Source organism: Pogona vitticeps, chromosome 2 (genome assembly GCF_051106095.1).
Source record: "Pogona vitticeps strain Pit_001003342236 chromosome 2, PviZW2.1, whole genome shotgun sequence".
Lineage (NCBI taxonomy): Eukaryota > Metazoa > Chordata > Lepidosauria > Squamata > Agamidae > Pogona > Pogona vitticeps.
The window spans coordinates 986,320-1,004,678 of NC_135784.1; the positions used below are offsets into that span (position 1 = coordinate 986,320).

General features: G+C 45.1%; 2 protein-coding genes across 13 annotated transcripts in view; one reads left to right on the forward strand and one right to left on the reverse strand.

Annotated features, from left to right (window-relative positions):
- LOC144587199 (uncharacterized) overlaps positions 1-18,359 on the forward strand; it is a 263,842-nt gene that overhangs the window by 93,747 nt on the left and 151,736 nt on the right. The window lies entirely within an intron of this gene.
- LOC144587225 (uncharacterized) overlaps positions 5,755-18,359 on the reverse strand; it is a 45,642-nt gene continuing 33,037 nt past the window's right edge. For 6 of the 12 annotated variants that reach the window (XM_078387129.1, XM_078387133.1, XM_078387124.1 and 3 more), the window contains 2 exons: positions 17,550-17,639; positions 5,755-8,359 (listed from right to left, as the gene is read on the reverse strand). In XM_078387129.1, the coding sequence (XP_078243255.1) occupies positions 6,671-8,359 (1,689 nt within the window). In that variant the 5' untranslated portion in view covers positions 17,550-17,639 and the 3' untranslated portion in view covers positions 5,755-6,670. The remainder of the gene's footprint in view (positions 8,360-17,549; positions 17,640-18,359) is intronic. The other 6 variants (XM_078387132.1, XM_078387134.1, XM_078387130.1 and 3 more) reach the window with 1 other exon arrangement.

An 18,359-nucleotide genomic window follows, 5' to 3' on the forward strand; every position in this document is an offset into this window, starting at 1 on the left:
TTGAGGGTGTGTTTGTGGGTCTGACTCCCCTCACTACACACACCCGAGATTGTGAGCTCGGCTTGTATAATCATCTTAAAATGGCAGGGCTGGAAGCGACCCTCTTGATGATGGAGCCCAAACCGCCCCCTGTCGAGGAGGCACAGTGGGGGAATCGAACTCGCAACCTCTGGCTCTGCAGCCACAGACCCAAAGCATTCAGCTGTGCATCCATTCTGGGCGTAGTGAAATGATTTGATTCTCCCCTTTCGTTTTTGGCCAGGCTCCCCAAAGCAAGGGGCAACGGCCGGGAGGGGTCTGAAATGGACAAAAACCCCTCACACTCCCTTACTGTTATTGTTGCATTTTTTATATAGTGGTTGTTAATGGCTGTTACGTTTGTGAAAGGTTGTTAGGTTGAGCTTCCCTTTTCTTTAATAAAACACCAGCAGACGCTTGATCAGATAACTTGTCATTTATTATTTCCCCCAACGGGGTTTCAACCATAACATGTTTATTTAACTGTGTCTGTTGTTCGAGCAACGGCTCTTGCAAGGGTAACAAAAAGCTTTCTTCTGGAACGTTTCCCAAAGTCTGGTCCCACGGACCGGCGCAAACTCTTCCCTGACCCTCGGTTCCCGAACCTGGGTCAAGCGGACTCAGAAGCGGGAGGGTCTCTTCATCTCCCATCCACCCCCAGGACGGGTCTCCCTCTCTGGTCCGGTCACCCCAAGGTCCAGGAAACGCCCCATCTTCCTCACTTCTTCTAAATGCCATTCTCCACGGGCCTCTTGCTCCTTGGCGATAGCTCCTCTCTGTTCCCTAATCTTCCTTCACCTGAGCAGTTTGCTGTCCTCTAAAGATGCCAGCCACAGAGACTGGCGAAACGTTAAGAAGAACCACTTTCAGAACACGGCCAAGAAGCCCGAAAAACCCACAACAACTATTAGATCCCGGCCGTGAAAGCCTTCGCGAATACTTCTTAACTGTTAGAGAAGTACAACAATGGAATCTGTGACCTCGGGAGTTGGTGAGTGCCCGAACCCTGGAAGCTACAGAGTCCGATCTCTTATCTTCCCAGTTCTCTCCAGGGGGAGAATCCTGGCCGTCAGGCTCCAAAAAAGGAAATTTTCTCCACTGAAAATAAATCTGGGAAGGAGGGAGGGAGGAAGGAGCCACAGCCCTGAGATCGCAAAAGCTGGACAAGGGCTGGCTGTTCAATGACAGGAGATTTGCTGAGCTCTTTCGTTCAACGTTCAACTTTTGGGGCTCCGCGAATAGGGTTCCTGAGGTACAGGAGGTGTTCAAAGGGGGCTTTCCCATGGCCACCCGCCCCCTGAGTCTTGGTGGCTTAAAGCCCTCTCTGGGCGGTTTACCATTTAATGAGGCAGGCTACACATCGTCCCCACCCCGAACAAGCTGGAAGCGCCTTTTGCCGACCTTGAAAGGATGGAAGGCTGAGTCAGTCTTGAGCGGGCTGCCAGGATCCGCTGGGATCAAAGGCTGACCGTGAGCAGCCAGTTGACTGTAACACTATTTATTTATTTATTTAAAACATCTTCGCCCTGCCTTTCTCCTGGAAAAGGAACCCAGGTGACATTGCGACAATGAAAGACCCCGTTTACAGTTGAAAACAATTGAGTATGCAAAGGGGGTTGACATCATTTAAAAGTGATGCTTTAAGCATGATGAACAACGAATAAGGAAGCATCTTGCATCAATTCACAAGCAAGATGAAGGCAAATATCAGGAAGTATACAATTTGGGAGGGGGGAAGTCTGCAATGAACTGAATCCTCTCCTAAGCTCAGGAAAGTATAGGAAATCCATCCTATAATCCATGTTTACGTTGCCTACAATTTTTTACTTTCAATTGGCAAATACACTTGCAATGTGATCACAATGCTGTGGTCTTAGATGGTGTTGATATCTGATACTTTGTCTTTTCTCTGTTATTCCCAGCCATTGCCAAGTTGCACATTTTAAAAATTAACACATGCCATGTTTGAATGATTGACATCCACATCTACCCCTAACGTTAATTCTCTTCCCCAAAATCCTACCCCCATTGAGAAGAATAAAAAATTGAGGGGGGAAAAACCCACAACCCATCACAAAAATACATAACAGCTGAACAATTATGTACCATTTCCCCGAAAATAAGACCTAACCTGAAAATGAGCCCTAGTATGATTTTTCAGAGTGCTTGTCAAGCAAGCCCTACCCCCCAAAATAAGTCCCAGTGAAGTGAAAACCCTCCTTCCACCCTCGTGCAGCAATCAGAAGAAGATGACATGACTGTATTTGAATCAATGTAGATGGTTGTAAATGAAAAAAAAAATGAAACATCTCCTGAAAATAAGATCTACTGATTATTATTATTTTTTTGGAGCAAAAATTAAAACAATACCCTGTCTTGTTCTCGGGGAAACACGGTATTAAAATGGCAGTGCAGATATCTTGAACCCGGTAATTTCAATGGGTTTCCATTGATGGAAATGCCTGTCTCAACAACAACGTTTTTAGAGATGTTTTAAATATTAGCAGTGAGGGGGCCAGGCAAATGTCCCGGGGGGGGTAGTTGATTCAATAATAGCGGTTCTACCCTTGAAAAGTCCCACCCCCTATTTTTCTTCCTCCAGGCGTCTCTCTCGGGGCCAAGACCCTCAAGACATCCCACCTGGGCAGTTCTCACCGGAAAAAAGGTGTCCAGCCAGGTCAAACCGCTTAGAGCTTTAGAGGTTGGAACTATCACCCTGAAACTGGCTCGGAAGTGGACAGGTAACCTGTGCAAGGCAGGCAGAACTGGGGAGACATGGTGGTATTCATGAACTCCACCCACGAGTCTGGCCACCACGTTCTGGGCATGCTGGAGTTTCCTGAGCAGCCTCATGGGCAGCCCCACATAAAAAGCATGGCAGTAGTCTATTCTTGGGTCTACCTGTCCATGGACCAATGTGGTGAGAGACCTAGGTGTCCAGTTAACAATCTAACATGGAAACAGGTGGATCAGACCCTGGAGGCTATCGGATCGTTCACTGACCACCTATGTCTCAAACTGTGCCCATCGTCCCTGGCAGAGTGGGTGGCCCCACCAAAGGAAAGAGAACCACCCAGACCACAGACAACCGGAGAACCTCCATCTTGTCTGGGTTCGGCCTCAAGTTAGTTGTCCCTCGTCCACCTCACGACAGCAGCCAGGCAGCGCTCGAGGGACAGGCCAGCATATCATATCTCATATCAATGTTAAACAGCCATGGGTAGATAATCGACCCCAGAGGCTGCCCACAACTGAGGACCCAGGGGAGAGAAACCAGCTCCCCTCATGGTGTTCTCCAAGGGCGGTCCTCCAGGAAGGTCCAGAGCCAGGCCACCGATCCCCAACCCAGAGAGCCTCCCCAGGAGATCAAGGAAGACCAGCAGGGACATTTTGCCCCTGTTAGGCCCCCTCAGGTCATCTTGCAGGGTGACCCATGCCGTCTCTGCGCCGTGATGTGGCCAGAGCCCAGACTGGGATGGGTTTAGGCCATACCTCTCCTCCGGGAGAGCCTGAAGCGGATCGGCTGCCACTCTCTCCACCAGCTTGCTTACAATAGGAACGTTGGCGACAAGTCAGTCACTGTTAGTATCATCTGCCACCAAGCTCGTTTTTTATGGATGGTCTTAATGAGTGTCTCCTTGAGGGCATGGGAGACCTTGAGACTTTAGCCTTGAGAAAAGAAGGCTGAGGGGTGATAGGAGAGCCCTTTTCAAATATTTGAAAGTCTGTCCTTCAGAGGAGGGGTAGAATGAGTGGGTGAGCTCTCCAACACTGGAAGATTTCAAGAGAAATTTGGGCAACCCCCTGGCAGTTATTATTGGGGGACCGTCACCAGAGAGGGCAGCTTGGCAAGATGACTTCTACCCTATGGATCCTCAACTGTGGGATTCCTCAAGGGTCGATCATCTTGCCAATGCTATTTATTATCTATCTGAGGCTGCTGGGTGAGGTCATCCGGAATTGTGGGGCCTGGTTGCATCAGTATGTTGATGACACCCAGCTTTACCTCTCCTTTTTTCCAACTGATGTGGATGCTCTTCCAACCCTTGAACGCTGCTTGGGGAAACATCCTGGGGTGTGTAGTAATCCCCTGTCCTTGTGGCTGGGTGGAGTTTGTTGACCTTTTGCACTCTGTATTTTTGAGAGCTGGGAGCCATGTTTTCTTGAGTTTCAAACTTTCCTCTTTCTTGTTGAAGTTCCGTTGGTGCTTGTGGATTTCAATGGCTTCCCTGTGCAGTCTGACATAATGATTGCTGGTGTTGTCCAGTATTTCAGTATTTTGAAATAGAATTTCATGTCCAGTTTGTTTTAGGGCATGTTCAGCTACTGCAGATTTTTCTGGTTGTTTAGTCTGCAGTGTCTCTCATGTTCTTTGATTCTGGTGTGGATGCTTCGTTTTGTGGTTGTTATGCAGTGTTTCTTTGCCTGGCATGAAGCTAAGGAAGCAAGGCCAAAGAGGCCCAGAGAAGATGAAACATAGCATAAAGATAAGCCACCTTGACTTGGATCTTCTCGTGCTCTACATCTCCTTTACTCCAACTTCAGTGGATGCCGTCCAGTCCCTTCAGCGCTGCCTGGACACTGTACTGGAATGGATGCAGTCAAGTGGATTGAGGCTGAACCTGGACAAGACGGAGGTCTTGAGGGTGGGTGGCCCTCCCGTCAGCGGCATAGGCGACTCCCTCTCTTTTGGAGGGACGACCCTTGCCGCAAAGAGCGAGGTCCGCAGCTTGGGGATACATCTGGACCCGGCGCTTACCATGGAAACCCACGTGGCGTCCGTGGTCCACTCCGCCTATTTTCATCTATGGCGGATTGCCCAGCTGCGTCCATATCTTGATCGGGGGGCCCTCATTACTCTAGTCCATGCGCTCGTAATCTCGAGATTAGACCATTCTAATGCACTCTACGTGGGGCTGCCTTTGAGGCTCATGCGGAAACTTCAGATGGTCCAGAATGCAGCAGCCAGGCTTATTAGTGGGGTGAGAAAATTTCAGCATATCTCCCCCACTCTGGTTGCACTGCACTGGTTACCTATTCGTTTCCGCATTGACTTCAAAGTGCTAATGATCACATATAAAGCCCTTAATTGTTTGGGACCTCAATATTTTTCAGATCGCCTCCTCCGGCCCAGATCTACCCGAATCACCCGACCTAGCCAGGGGGGTCGGCTGAGGGGTTTGACGCCGAGGGAGGCCCGGAAGGAGAAAACAAGAAACCGGGCCTTCTCGGCGGTCGCCCATCGGCTTTGGAATACACCCCCCACTGAAATTCGGCTGGCACCCTCGCTGGGTGCTTTTAAAAGCCAACTAAAAACCTGGTTATTCAAACAGGCCTTCCCCCCAGTCAACTAAGTTATTTTTTCTTTCCTTTTCTTCTGTTTTTTGAGTTGTAGCCATGTTGAATAATATTGATTATAATTATTGTATTATATATGTTATTTATATGTTCTTTTAATCTGTTTTAGCCTATGTAAGCCGCCCCGAGGAGACGCTGTCTAGAGGGGCGGGGTAAAAATCAAATAAATAAATAAATAAAATAAAATGTGGGCAGTGAACTAAGTTACACCCACTTGGACTTAATTGGTTAACAGTTTGGAAGCGTCATAAAAGGTGTTCAAGAGACCTGTAGAAAAATGGTTGTTCCTGTACGTGACAGTGTCAGCATCTCTTAGCGGAAATCACGGTTTTAGCAGAGTAAATCGCAGTCCAGAATAACTCCCACAGTCCAGCAGCATTTCCTTCAGCAACGTGTATTAACAGCAGTATTTACAGCAATCTGGCAGCATAGTATGTAGAAGTGATCTTCAAGCAGGAAGATACAACTGACTGTACAATTCACACTTATATACACATATAGAACCAATCTGATCACAAATTATATCATCCGAGTTGCATCAGCCATGAGTTTCATCAGCACTGTTCATTATGGATTCTCATTAACATACTCCATTCTGCTCAGGCCTGTAATTTTCTTTGACAGACAGATCGATGGTGTTGGATGGATCTTGTAGAATTAACATGTAGTGAGAGCAAAGATAACTTAGGTTCTAGTTATTATTTTACTTAGAAATCGTAGACTTCTTTTAATCATTGTAACAGATGGATATGTCTAATGCTTAAGTCTTTAAAGCTACAAGTGTATTCTAATGAAACTATTTTATTATCTTAATAAAAACAAATATAATTCTTCAGCAGAGGACTGTTCTCTTGAACAGCAGGATTAAACCTGAATCTAGTGAGGATTTGAGAAGGTCACTAATTGCTACTGTAATACTGAGAGGTCCTACATGCTCAGGCAGTTGTGCTGTCTAAGGAAGCACTCAATTAATTGTTTATTGGTTTGAAAGTAAGCAAAGGTTTCTTTTACGGCCGGGCTTGTCCATGGGGCTTCTACTACACACTTCTGAGGGCTAAAGGACTTGCCTCAAGCACTAAGTATGTTGTTTTGCACCCACAATTACTCCCTGACCCACGATCCTTAGCTCTTTAGGTAGAGGTCATTCTGACAATAATAGCTAAGGCTATTATTCTAATTCAGACTTTCCATATTCAATGCAACGATATGATTGGATATGAAAAAAGATAACTGGTCCTAATGAGGCTCTACGTACATTCTGTGTATTTCTATTTTTTCTCCCCAGAGTGCATTTTTAAATGGGACCTAAGGTTTTTGGTATAACTGAAGCTCTTTCCACATTCCATGCATTTATATGGTTTTGCCCAGTGTGAGTTCTATGATGTGAACTCAGGGCACTGCTGTGACTGAAGTCCTTCCCACATTCCATGCATTTATATGGTTTCTCCCCAGTGTGAGTACTTTGATGTGTACTCAGGTGACTGCTCTGACTGAAGTCCTTCCCACATTCCATGCATGCATATGGTTTCTCCCCAGTGTGAGTTCTATGATGTGAACCCAGGGCACTGCTGCAACTGAAGCTCTTTCCACATTCCATGCATTTATATGGTTTCTCTCCAGTGTGAGTACTTTGATGTGAAATCAGGTGACAGCGTTGACTGAAGTCCTTCCCACATTCTATGCATGTATATGGTTTCTCCCCAGTGTGAGTTCTATGATGTCGACCCAGGGCACTGCTGTGACTGAAGCTCTTTCCACATTCCATGCATTTATATGGTTTCTCCCCAGTGTGAGTACTTTGATGTGTACCCAGGTGACTGCTCTGACTGAAGCTCTTCCCACATTCCATGCATTTATATGGTTTCTCTCCAGTATGAGTACTTTGATGTGAAATCAGGTGACAGCGTTGACTGAAGTCCTTCCCACATTCCATGCATGTATATGGTTTCTCCCCAGTGTGAGTTCTTTGATGTGAACTCAGGTGACTGCTGTGACTGAAGCTCTTCCCACATACCATGCATTTATATGGTTTCTTTCCAGTGTGAGTACTTTGATGTGTACTCAGGTGACTGCTCTGACTGAAGCTCTTCCCACATTCCATGCATTTATATGGTTTCTCCCCACTGTGAGTTCTTTGATGTGAACTCAGGTGACTGCTGTGACTGAAGCTCTTCCCACATACCATGCATTTATATGGTTTCTTTCCAGTGTGAGTACTTTGATGTGTACTCAGGTGACTGCTCTGACTGAAGCTCTTCCCACATTCCATGCATTTATATGGTTTCTCTCCAGTGTGAGTACTTTGATGTGAAATCAGGTGACAGCGTCGACTGAAGTCCTTCCCACATTCCATGCATGTATATGGTTTCTCCCCAGTGTGAATTCTATGATGTGAACCCAGGGTACTGCTGTGACTGAAGCTCTTCCCACATTCCATGCATTTATATGGTTTCTCTCCAGTGTGAGTACTTTGATGTGAAATCAGGTGACAGCGTTGACTGAAGTCCTTCCCACATTCTATGCATGTATATGGTTTCTCCCCAGTGTGAGTTCTATGATGTAGAGCCAGGGCACTGCTGCGACTGAAGCTCTTCCCACATTCCATGCATTTATATGGTTTCTCTCCAGTGTGAGTACTTTGATGTGTACTCAGGTGACTTCTCTGACTGAAGCTCTTCCCACATTCCATGCATTTATATGGTTTCTCTCCAGTGTGAGTTCTATGATGTGAACTCAGGGCACTGCTGCAACTGAAGCTTTTCCCACATTTCATGCATGTATATGGTTTTTCCCCAGTGTGAGTTCTTTGATGTCTACTCAGGTGACATGCATTTATTTGGTTTCTCCCCTGTGTGAGATCTTTCATGTGACATCCATTCCTTCCCAGTTGCATTTTCAATTCTCTGTTTTCCTCCTTGTTTCTGTCTTCCTGCACCTGATGCCCCAGGTGTTCCTGGGCATTTCTTCTCCTCCTGTTCATCATCTGGTAGATAAGAAAAAGAAGAGGAACAACCACTTCAGAAAGCTGCTGGGATAAGGAGAAACACATTCTGGCTCAGACTGAGTCAAGGAGGAGGAAGGAAATATAGGCAAAAAGGTGAGGGAGGAGAAACAGGGTGGGCGTGAGGCTGGACCTGAGGTTGTTCCTTTGGCCTTGAGATGGGAGGGGCACTTCACTAAAAAACCTTTTGGGGAGAGGAGTTATGAAGGAAGGAACATTTCCACACCCAAAAAGGTAACTCAAATTCAAAGTATATTAACTTAATATCCTTTTCAATTTTTATTTAGTAGAGGCAGATATGCAGCCCTTCCTTAATTATTAGTGTATAATTCTATTCTGAAAACTCTATTTTCATTTGAGGTCATTATCCCATTAAAATGCCTTTTAATGAAAATTGTATGTTACGTAGCAATTATACAAGGGGGTTACGACTGAAAAAAGGTTGGGAAACAGTGTTCTAGATGCATCTTAAGGATACTTTTTTAATAGAAGGAGGAAAAATATTATTACTATATAGACTACGATAAGGAGGAATAAATGTTACTAAAATTAAAAGATTTTAAAAAGTAAAATTTTGAATATTTGAAATTAGAGATGAAAAATAACTTAAATGATTATAGGAAGATCAGCCATCACACTTTGCTCGAATTGTCTCGTCTAAAATGAAAACTACCAAAGTTCAATTTTTTAATTCTCTTTTGAATCCTCCCCAATGACTGTCGTGAATTTTCAAGAAAATTAGAAAGGATCTTCTTAACGTTTATTTAAAAAAAAAACATATATTTGAATTAAAGCATTGGTTAGCAAAAAATGAAGACCAAGGGGGGGAAGGACAGTGTTGGAAAAGGACAGTTAAGTAGTAAGTGGTCAATGCAGGGAACAGACAAAGTCTGCAGAGATTATCCTTCAGCGGGAGAAGAGAAAGGACAGGTCCATGAACGGGATGGGATGTAGAATTTGTAAGATGCTCTTATGGGTAGAGAATCATGAGGCATTTCTGAAAACAGGAGAGGAAGCAGAGATGGCCAGGGAAACAGGTACTGAGTTAATAGAATCTTAGAACTGCAGAGCTAGAAGAGAAGTGAACTCCGTAACCTCTGGCTCCAGAGTGAGAGACCTAAACCAAGGCATGTGAGAGGAAAAAAGTATTTGATAAACCACATCAGGCAGAATAAAGACCAACATTTATACATTAAAATGGAGAAGGTATCTGACCCCAGCGAAATTAAATATTATGAATTCTGAATGCTGCACATTCTCTTGCAGATGGGGTCACGTTATCAGTCCTTGCCTCCTGCCATCGAGTTCAGCAGGGGCGGGGAGGAAGCCAGGGCCCCAGATCCTGCCTCTCGTGTCCTTTGAGGAAGAGGTTTGGCAGGCTCAAAACAAAAAGCCAGCATGCAGTCAGGAAGACAGCAGTGGGTTAGGGGCTATCCCATGTTTTGCACCAAGGGTCCCCTGCACGACTACCTGCAACTTGGGCAAAAGTGTCATGGGTGTGTCCTCATCGCAAGTAGCTCTCAATAGGAAAAAAGAAACAAGCCACCCTTTTTGGGGGGGACCCCATTCGCAGGTGCTTTTACAGAAATGCCTGAAGCATCTGAGCAAAGAAGGGAGAGCTGGAACATTGGGAGGCTAGATGGAACATCGATACAGCGGCCCTCATCGATTCTGCAGTCCCAGCCTATCCAGGAAGGATAGGGAGGGGGCGTGTGGGAGGTGGGGTGGCCATCTGGGTCAAAAAAGGGGTAGAATCCAGTGATCACAGAATCACTGTGAGTTCAGTCTACTATCGTCCTCCAGATCAAAAACCCTTTGGTTTCTGAAGGGCAAACTACCCACAGATGAGACATCTGTCTTCACGACAGATGACCTTGGGCAGATTCTGCTGCCCAAACGGCCCTTCTTGGAGAAGGTATTCAATGAGATCCACGTTCTTCTCCTCGAGCCATACAGGTCAGCAATAGGGTCTTGTCTGGAGGCCTGGAAATGGTCCACAGAGAGTCAAGTAGGAAGAAGCCTTTGTTTCCAGCAGTAGAGGCGGCAGAATCTACAAAAACAATCACACCTTGGCAGAACTTGTATAGAAGACTTCAGGAGCCATAGATCTATTGGAGAATGTCACTATGGAGAGGGAAGCAAAATTACAGTCTGAAGTAGTTTCCCTGAAGAATATGGTTTTGCAACAGACGTTAGCCACTGATAGGATGCTCCTGCATCGTGGCGGCCTGTGTGCCTAATATAAATCAAACATGTTTTATGTGCCAGAACACCTCAAAAGGACTAGTATGGGATCATGATGTGTTAGCAGAGTTCATTGGCAGGAATGGTGATGACAGGGCCAAACGAGTTGAATTCAGGTTCATGGGGTTGGTCTTGCATAATGTCAAGTATAATTTCCAGGCCTGAACAGAACAAGGTGTATTAATAAGCAGCCATGACGAACAGGTGTGTAGTAATGCTGAGTCATGATGACTCATGAGTACTGACTCATACATGATGTAATGTTTGACGTGATTGGCCACAGGCAGATGTGCATGAGTATATATGTGAACCTGTACAGTAGATGTATCTTCATTCTGTGATGAATGCTATCCTGTTATGCTGCCAGACTGCAATTCTGTATACATCCTGTAAGTACATGATTGGTATTGGGAGAGTGCTGAAGAGACTCCAGGTGCTTGCAAACAAAGTCTATCCAAAATCACAGGATGCCCCCAGAGGACTAGTAATTATCAATGATGTGTGAGCAGACTTGATTGGCAGGAATCGTGATGATAGGGATAAAAGGGTTGAATTCAGGTTCATGGGATTGGGCTTGGATAGCTCCATGGATGCTGGATTTCTCCACCCTATGATACGTTGTAATTGGAATTGTGGTTCTTATTATTTGGGGGTTATTTGTATGTGCCCTATCTACACTTTTGCCTTTGTTTGTTGCTTTTTGCTCATCTCCGAGCCCAGGAATGGCTATGCAAAGAGAAGCAGATTTAAATTCAGCATTGATTCAATTGTCAGAATTTAAAAAGAGAGGATATGGCTGAAAGTGATTTTATTCCTAGTCTTGAAGTACAAAATCTTATTCTACATGTTATTTCCTATATAAATTCTCTCTTGACATTTATATTAAGTCAGAGGCTAATATATTTCACACCTTCCAGCCCCTCACCTTTCAACTACCAGGTGGCCCATTAAGGAATGCTGCCCAGGAGCCAAACACAAGACAGAACCATAGAATCATGGAAAAGTGAAGTTGGAAGGGGCCCACAAGGCCATCAAGTCCAACCCCCTGCTCAAGGCAGAAATATAGTCAAAGCACATCTGTCAGGTGTGTCAAAGTAAAAAATTTACAGGCCTGAGTAGTACCACTGTCTTAATGAGCAGCCATGATGTTCAGGTGTGTTAAAGTGCTGAGTCATAATTGCTCAGGGGTGATGCAACATCTGTGCTGATTGGACACAGAAGTGAGTTCCTGGGCGTCAGTGAACTAAAATGGACGGAAATGGGCGAATTCAGCTCAGATGATTATCATATCTACTACTGTGGGCAAGAATCCCGTAGAAGGAATGGAGTAGCCCTCATAGTCAACAAAAGAGTGGGAAAAGCCGTAATGGGATATAATCTCAAAAATGATAGAATGATATCAATACGAATCCAAGGCAGACCTTTCAACATCACAGTAATCCAAGTTTATGCACCAACCAACAACTGAAATTGAACAATTTTATGAAGATTTACAACACCTTCTAGAACTCACACAAAAGAAACATGTTCTTCTCATTACAGGGGACTGGAATGCTAAAGTAGGGAGCCAAGAGATAAAAGGAACAACAGGGAAGTTTGGCCTTGGAGTTCAGAACGAAGCAGGACAAAGGCTAATAGAGTTTTGTCAAGAGGACAAACTGGTCATCATAAACACTCTTTTCCAACAACACAAGAGGCGACTCTACACATGGAAATCACCAGATGGGCAACATCGAAATCAGATTGACTATATTCTCTGCAGCCAAAGATGGAGAAGCTCTATACAGTCAGCAAAAACAAGACCTGGAGCTGATTGTGACTCTGATCATCAGTGTCTCATACCAAAATTCAAGCTTAAACTGCAGAGAGTAGGAAAAAACCACTGGGCTACTCAGGTATAATCTAAATCAAATCCAGTATGAATACACAATGGAAGTGAAGAACAGATTTAGATTTGGTGGACAGATTGCCTGAAGAACTTTGGATAGAAGCTTGTAACATTGTACAGGAGGCAGCAACAAAAACCATCCCAAAGAAAAGGAAATGCAAGAAAGCAAAGTGGCTGTCCAACGAGGCCTTAGAAATAGCAAAGAGGAGAAGGGAAGCAAAATGCAAGGGAGATAGGGAAAGTTACAGAAAATTGAATGCAGACTTCCAAAGAATAGCCAGGAGAGACAAGAGGGCCTTCTTAAATGAACAATGCAAAGAAATAGAGGAAAATAACAGAAAAGGAAAGACCAGAGATCTGTTCAGGAAAATTGGAGATATTAGAGGAACATTTTGCGCAAAGATGAACATGATAAAAGACAAAAATGGGAGGGACCTAACAAAAGCAGAAGACGTCAAGAAGAGGTGGCAAGAATACACAGAGGAATTATATCAGAAAGATTTGGATATCCCGTACAACCCAGACAATGTAGTTGCTGACCTTGAGCCAGACATCCTGGAGAGCGAAGTCAAGTGGGCCTTAGAAAGCCTGGGTAGCAACAAGGCCAGTGGAGGTGATGGCATTCCAGTGGAACTATTTAAAATCTTAAAAGATGATGCTGTTAAGGTGCTACATTCAATATGCCAGCAAATTTGGAAAACTCAACAGTGGCCAGAGGATTGGAAAAGATCAGTCTACATCCCAATACCAAAGAAGGGCAGTGCCAAAGAATGCTCCAACTACCGGACAATTGCACTCATTTCACACGCTAGCAAGGTTATGCTCAAAATCCTACAAGGTAGGCTTCAGCAGTATGTGGACCGAGAACTCCCAGAAGTACAAGCTGGATTCCGAAGGGGAAGAGGAACTAAAAACCAAATTGCTAACTTGCGCTGGATTATGAAGAAAGCAAGAGAGTTCGAGAAAAAAAATCTACTTCTGCTTCATTGACTATGCAAAAGCCGTTGACTGTGTGGACCACAGCAAACTATGGCAAGTCCTTAAAGAAATGGGAGTGCCTGACCACCTTATCTGTCTCCTGAGAAACCTATACGTGGGACAGTAAGCAACAATTAGAACTGGATATGGAAGAACTGATTGGTTCAAAAGTGGGGAAGGAGTACGACAAAGCTGTATATTGTACCCTGGCTTATTTAGTTTATATGCAGAATACATCATGCGAAAGGCTGGACTGGAGAAATCCGAAGACGGAATTAAGATTGCCAGAAGAAATATCAACGATACCCTAAAGAAGGCTGACCGCCGAAGAAGTGATGCTTTTGAATTGTGGTGCTGGAGGAGGCTCTTGAGAGTCCCCTGAACTGCAAGGAGAACAAACCTATCTGTTCTAAAGGAAATCAACCCTGAGTGCTCCCTGGAAGGACAGATCCTGAAGCTGAGGCTCCAGTACTTTGGCCATCTAATAAGAAGAAAAGACTCCCTGGAAAAGACCCTGATGTTGGGAAAGTGTGAAGGCAAGAGGAGAAGGGGACAACCGAGGATGAGATGGCTGGACAGTGTCTGCGAAGCTGATGTGTGATGCATTCTTTGAAAAAGACATATTTTCTACACATCTGGGCTTCATAGCTCTAAAAATAAAAAGTTGCCCCTCCTTTGGGGGTGGGGTGGGTTGATGGGCCAATAATTCACCTTCCTTCTTTGCTTCGTTTCCCAGAAGGTTAGCAGGGTGTTTTTTGTTGTTGTTGTTATGTCTTGTTTTTACATCGAAAACTACAAATGCCCGGCAACCCCTTTCAAGAGGATCAGAGGGACCTACTTCTAGGAAGGTAGATTCAGGATGACAACCTAAAGATGGGGTCCCTCTCTAGTCCAGCCAAAGGAAGAGCTGGCAAAAATGAAGGGAGTGTGTTTCTGCATTTCATTTATTTCAATGGGTCTACTCAAAGCCCTGCTAGCCCAATAAAGCAGCAACAGAAGCAGCAACAGAAGGAGAAGAAGATAGCATAATACCAGCCCAGTTCAAAGTGAAGGAGGATTTTTAATGCACTAGCTATGCCAGTCTGTGGTGGTTTTGCCAAGGCAACCTCGAGGTCAATCCACGGATTAAAGAGCCCTGCGCTCCTTGAGATTAATAATCACATCTTTCATTTGATTTTCCCTTTCCAAATTTCCCCAAGGCAGAAGGGGCTTCTTCAGTTCCCTCTTCAGGACCCCTAAAGGGGGAAGAAGAGGCTCACAAGAGCCGCGTGGGTGAAAGGGGGCAAGAGGGTCCTGCCCTCCGCCCAAAGAAAGTAGAGGGAGCCCAAGCCAGTGAAGAGGGGAAAGGGGACAAAGGAAGAAAGGAGAAACTCACCCACCCACATCAGACATGAGGGGAAGAGAAAAGGAAGGAGACGAGGAGTCAGAAGGACCAGAAGCAGAGAGAGCAAGTGAGAGGGAGAGAGAAAGAGAGAGGAGTGGAGGCCAGAACGTGTCAAGATATTGTAAATTTTATAGACCTGAACAGTTATTGAATGTAACATTAATGACCTGCCATAATGAACAGCTGTGTGACTGCTGAGTCACTGTGACAAAGGAAAAGATGATGCAATGCCTGGAGAAGAGGTGACACCCACATGGAGGAAGATGATGCAATACTTCCAGTGATTCGATAGAAGGAGCAGTGTAACTGTATATAAGGAAACAGTGTGGACATTAATGGTAAAGGTAGAGCCAAATCTAAGAAGATGAGGTTTCTAGGATATGAACCTGGTTCAAAAGGATACAGATTTGTAGATGAGAATAGGAACATAGTGATATCCAGGTCAGCAAGTTTTAATGAGCATGAAAACTGGGATAAAATTCATGCAAATTCTCAGGTTTTTATCCCTGTAAATGACACAAAAAGGAGTCAGAATAGGCAGTTAGAAAAACAGGAAGAAGAAATTTAAGACATGAGTAAGTCCACGATTGATGATGATGATGATGAAGAAGATGATGATGAAGAACAAAGTAGAGAATTAGAGAAAGAACCTGAGCCACGGGGTCCTAGGAGGTCTGAGAGGGCAAACAAGGGAGTTCCACCCAAAAGATTTGGAGTGGGTGAAGTCAGGGTTTGCCATGTGTAGCAGGAATTATGAGGACGTGATGGCAGTTCCTGATTTTGAAAGAAGAAAGTGGCAAGATGCCATGGAAGAAAAGATGAGGTCCATGGAAGAGCACAAAGTGTTTACTGAGACTAAGTTACCCGCAGAACATAAAGTTATAGGTAGGAAATAGGAGTTTAAAAGAAAGTTACAAAATGATGGAAATTTCAGATATAAAGCAAGATTAGTGGCACAAGGCTTTACTCAGAAGAAAAGTGTGTATTATGATGAAGTTTTTCCCCCCACAGTAAGATCTGAAACAATGAGAATGGCATTAGCCTTAGCAGTTACAAGGAATTATTTAATTTATCATTAAGACATTACAACTGCATATCTGAACGCAGATATGAAGGAAGAGTTATATATGGCTAAGGTACCAGGTTTTGAGGGTACAAAAACAGGGGGGGTTTATAGATTAAAGAAAGCCATTTACGGGCTAAGACAATCAGCTAGAAATTGGAATACAGTGGTGCCTCGCACAACGATTGCTTCATACAACTATGAATTCACACAGAGATGGGTTTTTTTGAGGAATTTCCCCCATCGTTTAACGATGTTCTCTATGGGGGAATTTCACTTAACGATGTCCCTTTTTGCTCATTTAAAAGTGTCTTAAAATGTTTGAAACCTGTTTTAAATGTTTGGATTCCATAGTGCACCTTGAGAAACATGTGCAAACTTAATTTGGTTTTGTTCTGAGTCTTCATTAATTTTTGCTGATTTTTTTATTTTCCCCATTTAAATCAATTGAATGGACAGTTCAATGCATTTAAATAGGGAAAACAAAAAATCACCAAAAATTAAGGACGGCTCAGAACAACACCAAATTAAGTTTGCATAGGGTTCAGGAGGTGGGCTAACGATTGCAAGCATTTAAAACCTGTTCCAAACATTGTAAGACACTTAAAAATGAGCGAAAACGGACATCGGAAAAGACTTCAAAAGCACTGAAGCGGCTTCAGTGCTTTTGAAGCTCTTCCGTTTTCGGAAGAGAAGGGAAGAGGGGACGCAAATAGCAAGATGGGTAAAGAGAGAATATGGAATGTAAGAACCTTCTCCAACGCGGGGGTGTGGAATTGCCTTCCCAGACGAGGCGACCGGAGGGGGAGAGCGGTGGACGGAGGAGACCCTCTTGCATCGGCTGGTGTCAGGCTCAAGGGAAGCCCCACAGAAAGAGGATTACGGTAGTCTAACCTTGAGAGTCCCTGTGCGTGGACCCATCCGGGGAGTCACAATTTCATCCAGGCAGGGGCCCAGCTGCACCATCCATCTAAGAGGGAAGTAGGCGGATCGGGCCACAGATGTTGTCGGGGTGTCCATTGACAGCGTTGGGTCCAGAAGGACGCCCAGCGTGCCTTGGGAATCACCCAAAGTACAGACATCAGGGGAACCCAGTTGGAAGCCCACCCTGTCTCCTTCGGATTCTGCCTTCGCCTATCCTCCCGTTGAAGGAGAAGGTGGGAACAGAAATGACATTCCCTGTTAATACATTATTATCAGAGTCCGAAGTACAGGTGGATGGGTGCAAAGCAAAACCCCCAGTCTGGCTTGTCTGTCGAGGGGGAAGAAGAAGGGAGGCTTGGAGGGGAACCCCCACACACACAGACACACCCCAAATCAGGACAATCAAGGTTTGCCTCTTTTCAACAGGACCTGCCTTTGGTGAGCACAGGGTTGGGGTGAGCAGGATTGAGATGATTTTGAAAAACCCACCCTAGACAAAACACAACGAAAACCATACCCCAAAACATGGGGTATGGTTCAGAGAGGCAGTGTGGTGTCGCGGATGGAGTACCAGATTGGAAACCAGGAGACCTGGATTCAAATCCCTGCCGGGCCAGGGAAACTGACAGGAGTGTGTGTGTGTGTGTAGGGAGGTAAGGCTACTTCAGCCACCTCTTGAAATCTCACTGACCTGGCAAACGTTGGGAGGGATCTGGGATTTGGTTCTTCCTCTTTGGTCCCAAAATAAAGCGAAGAGAAATCACCTCCGTCTCACTCCTGCCTAGGAGAAAAGACAAAGAGAAAAGATCAGCCTGGAGGCTTTGTGGATAAAGCAAATCAAAAACATTTCCTTGCGGGAGGTGTCTTCCTCGTGTTTATATCGAATGGGGCTCCCTCCCCATCTCTCTCTGTCCCGTCTTCAGGCAGCAGAACAAGACGAACACAAAGGGAAGGAGGCAGGCATTATCTGAGGCCAGACTCCGAGATCAAATCTCCCCCCCCCCCAGTCCCAGGGAAGTGGAGGCAACAGCCGGGAACCAGAGAGCAACAGGAACCATCATCCTTCCCATTGACACCGGCGATGAAAGCAGCGGCCTAGAAGAGGGCGTCTCTCCCACTATTTATTTAAAATATTTTTACCCCCCTTTCTCTTTAAAAAGGACTCAAAAGGCAGTTTCATGTACAACATTAAAAGGGCAACATTTAAAAGTGAAAAACAGGAAGTCTAGAAACCTTAAAAAGCATCGAACCGATGCTCCACTAAGCAGGGTCAACAAAACCAACCTCTTTAAAAAAAACCGCCAGAGGCCCATGTGACGGATGGAGGGGACTGAGGGTCGGACGCCCCCCCTGTTCTCACGGGGCCCTCCGTTATTTCATTCGTTTCGGGGATCCCAAGGCAGGGGAGGCCGCAGGAGGGCGAAAACCTAGGAAGAAGAAGGACCGAGGGGGCAGGTCTTTTGCACAGCCAACGGCCCTGAATGGCGCCTTTCCAGACCCA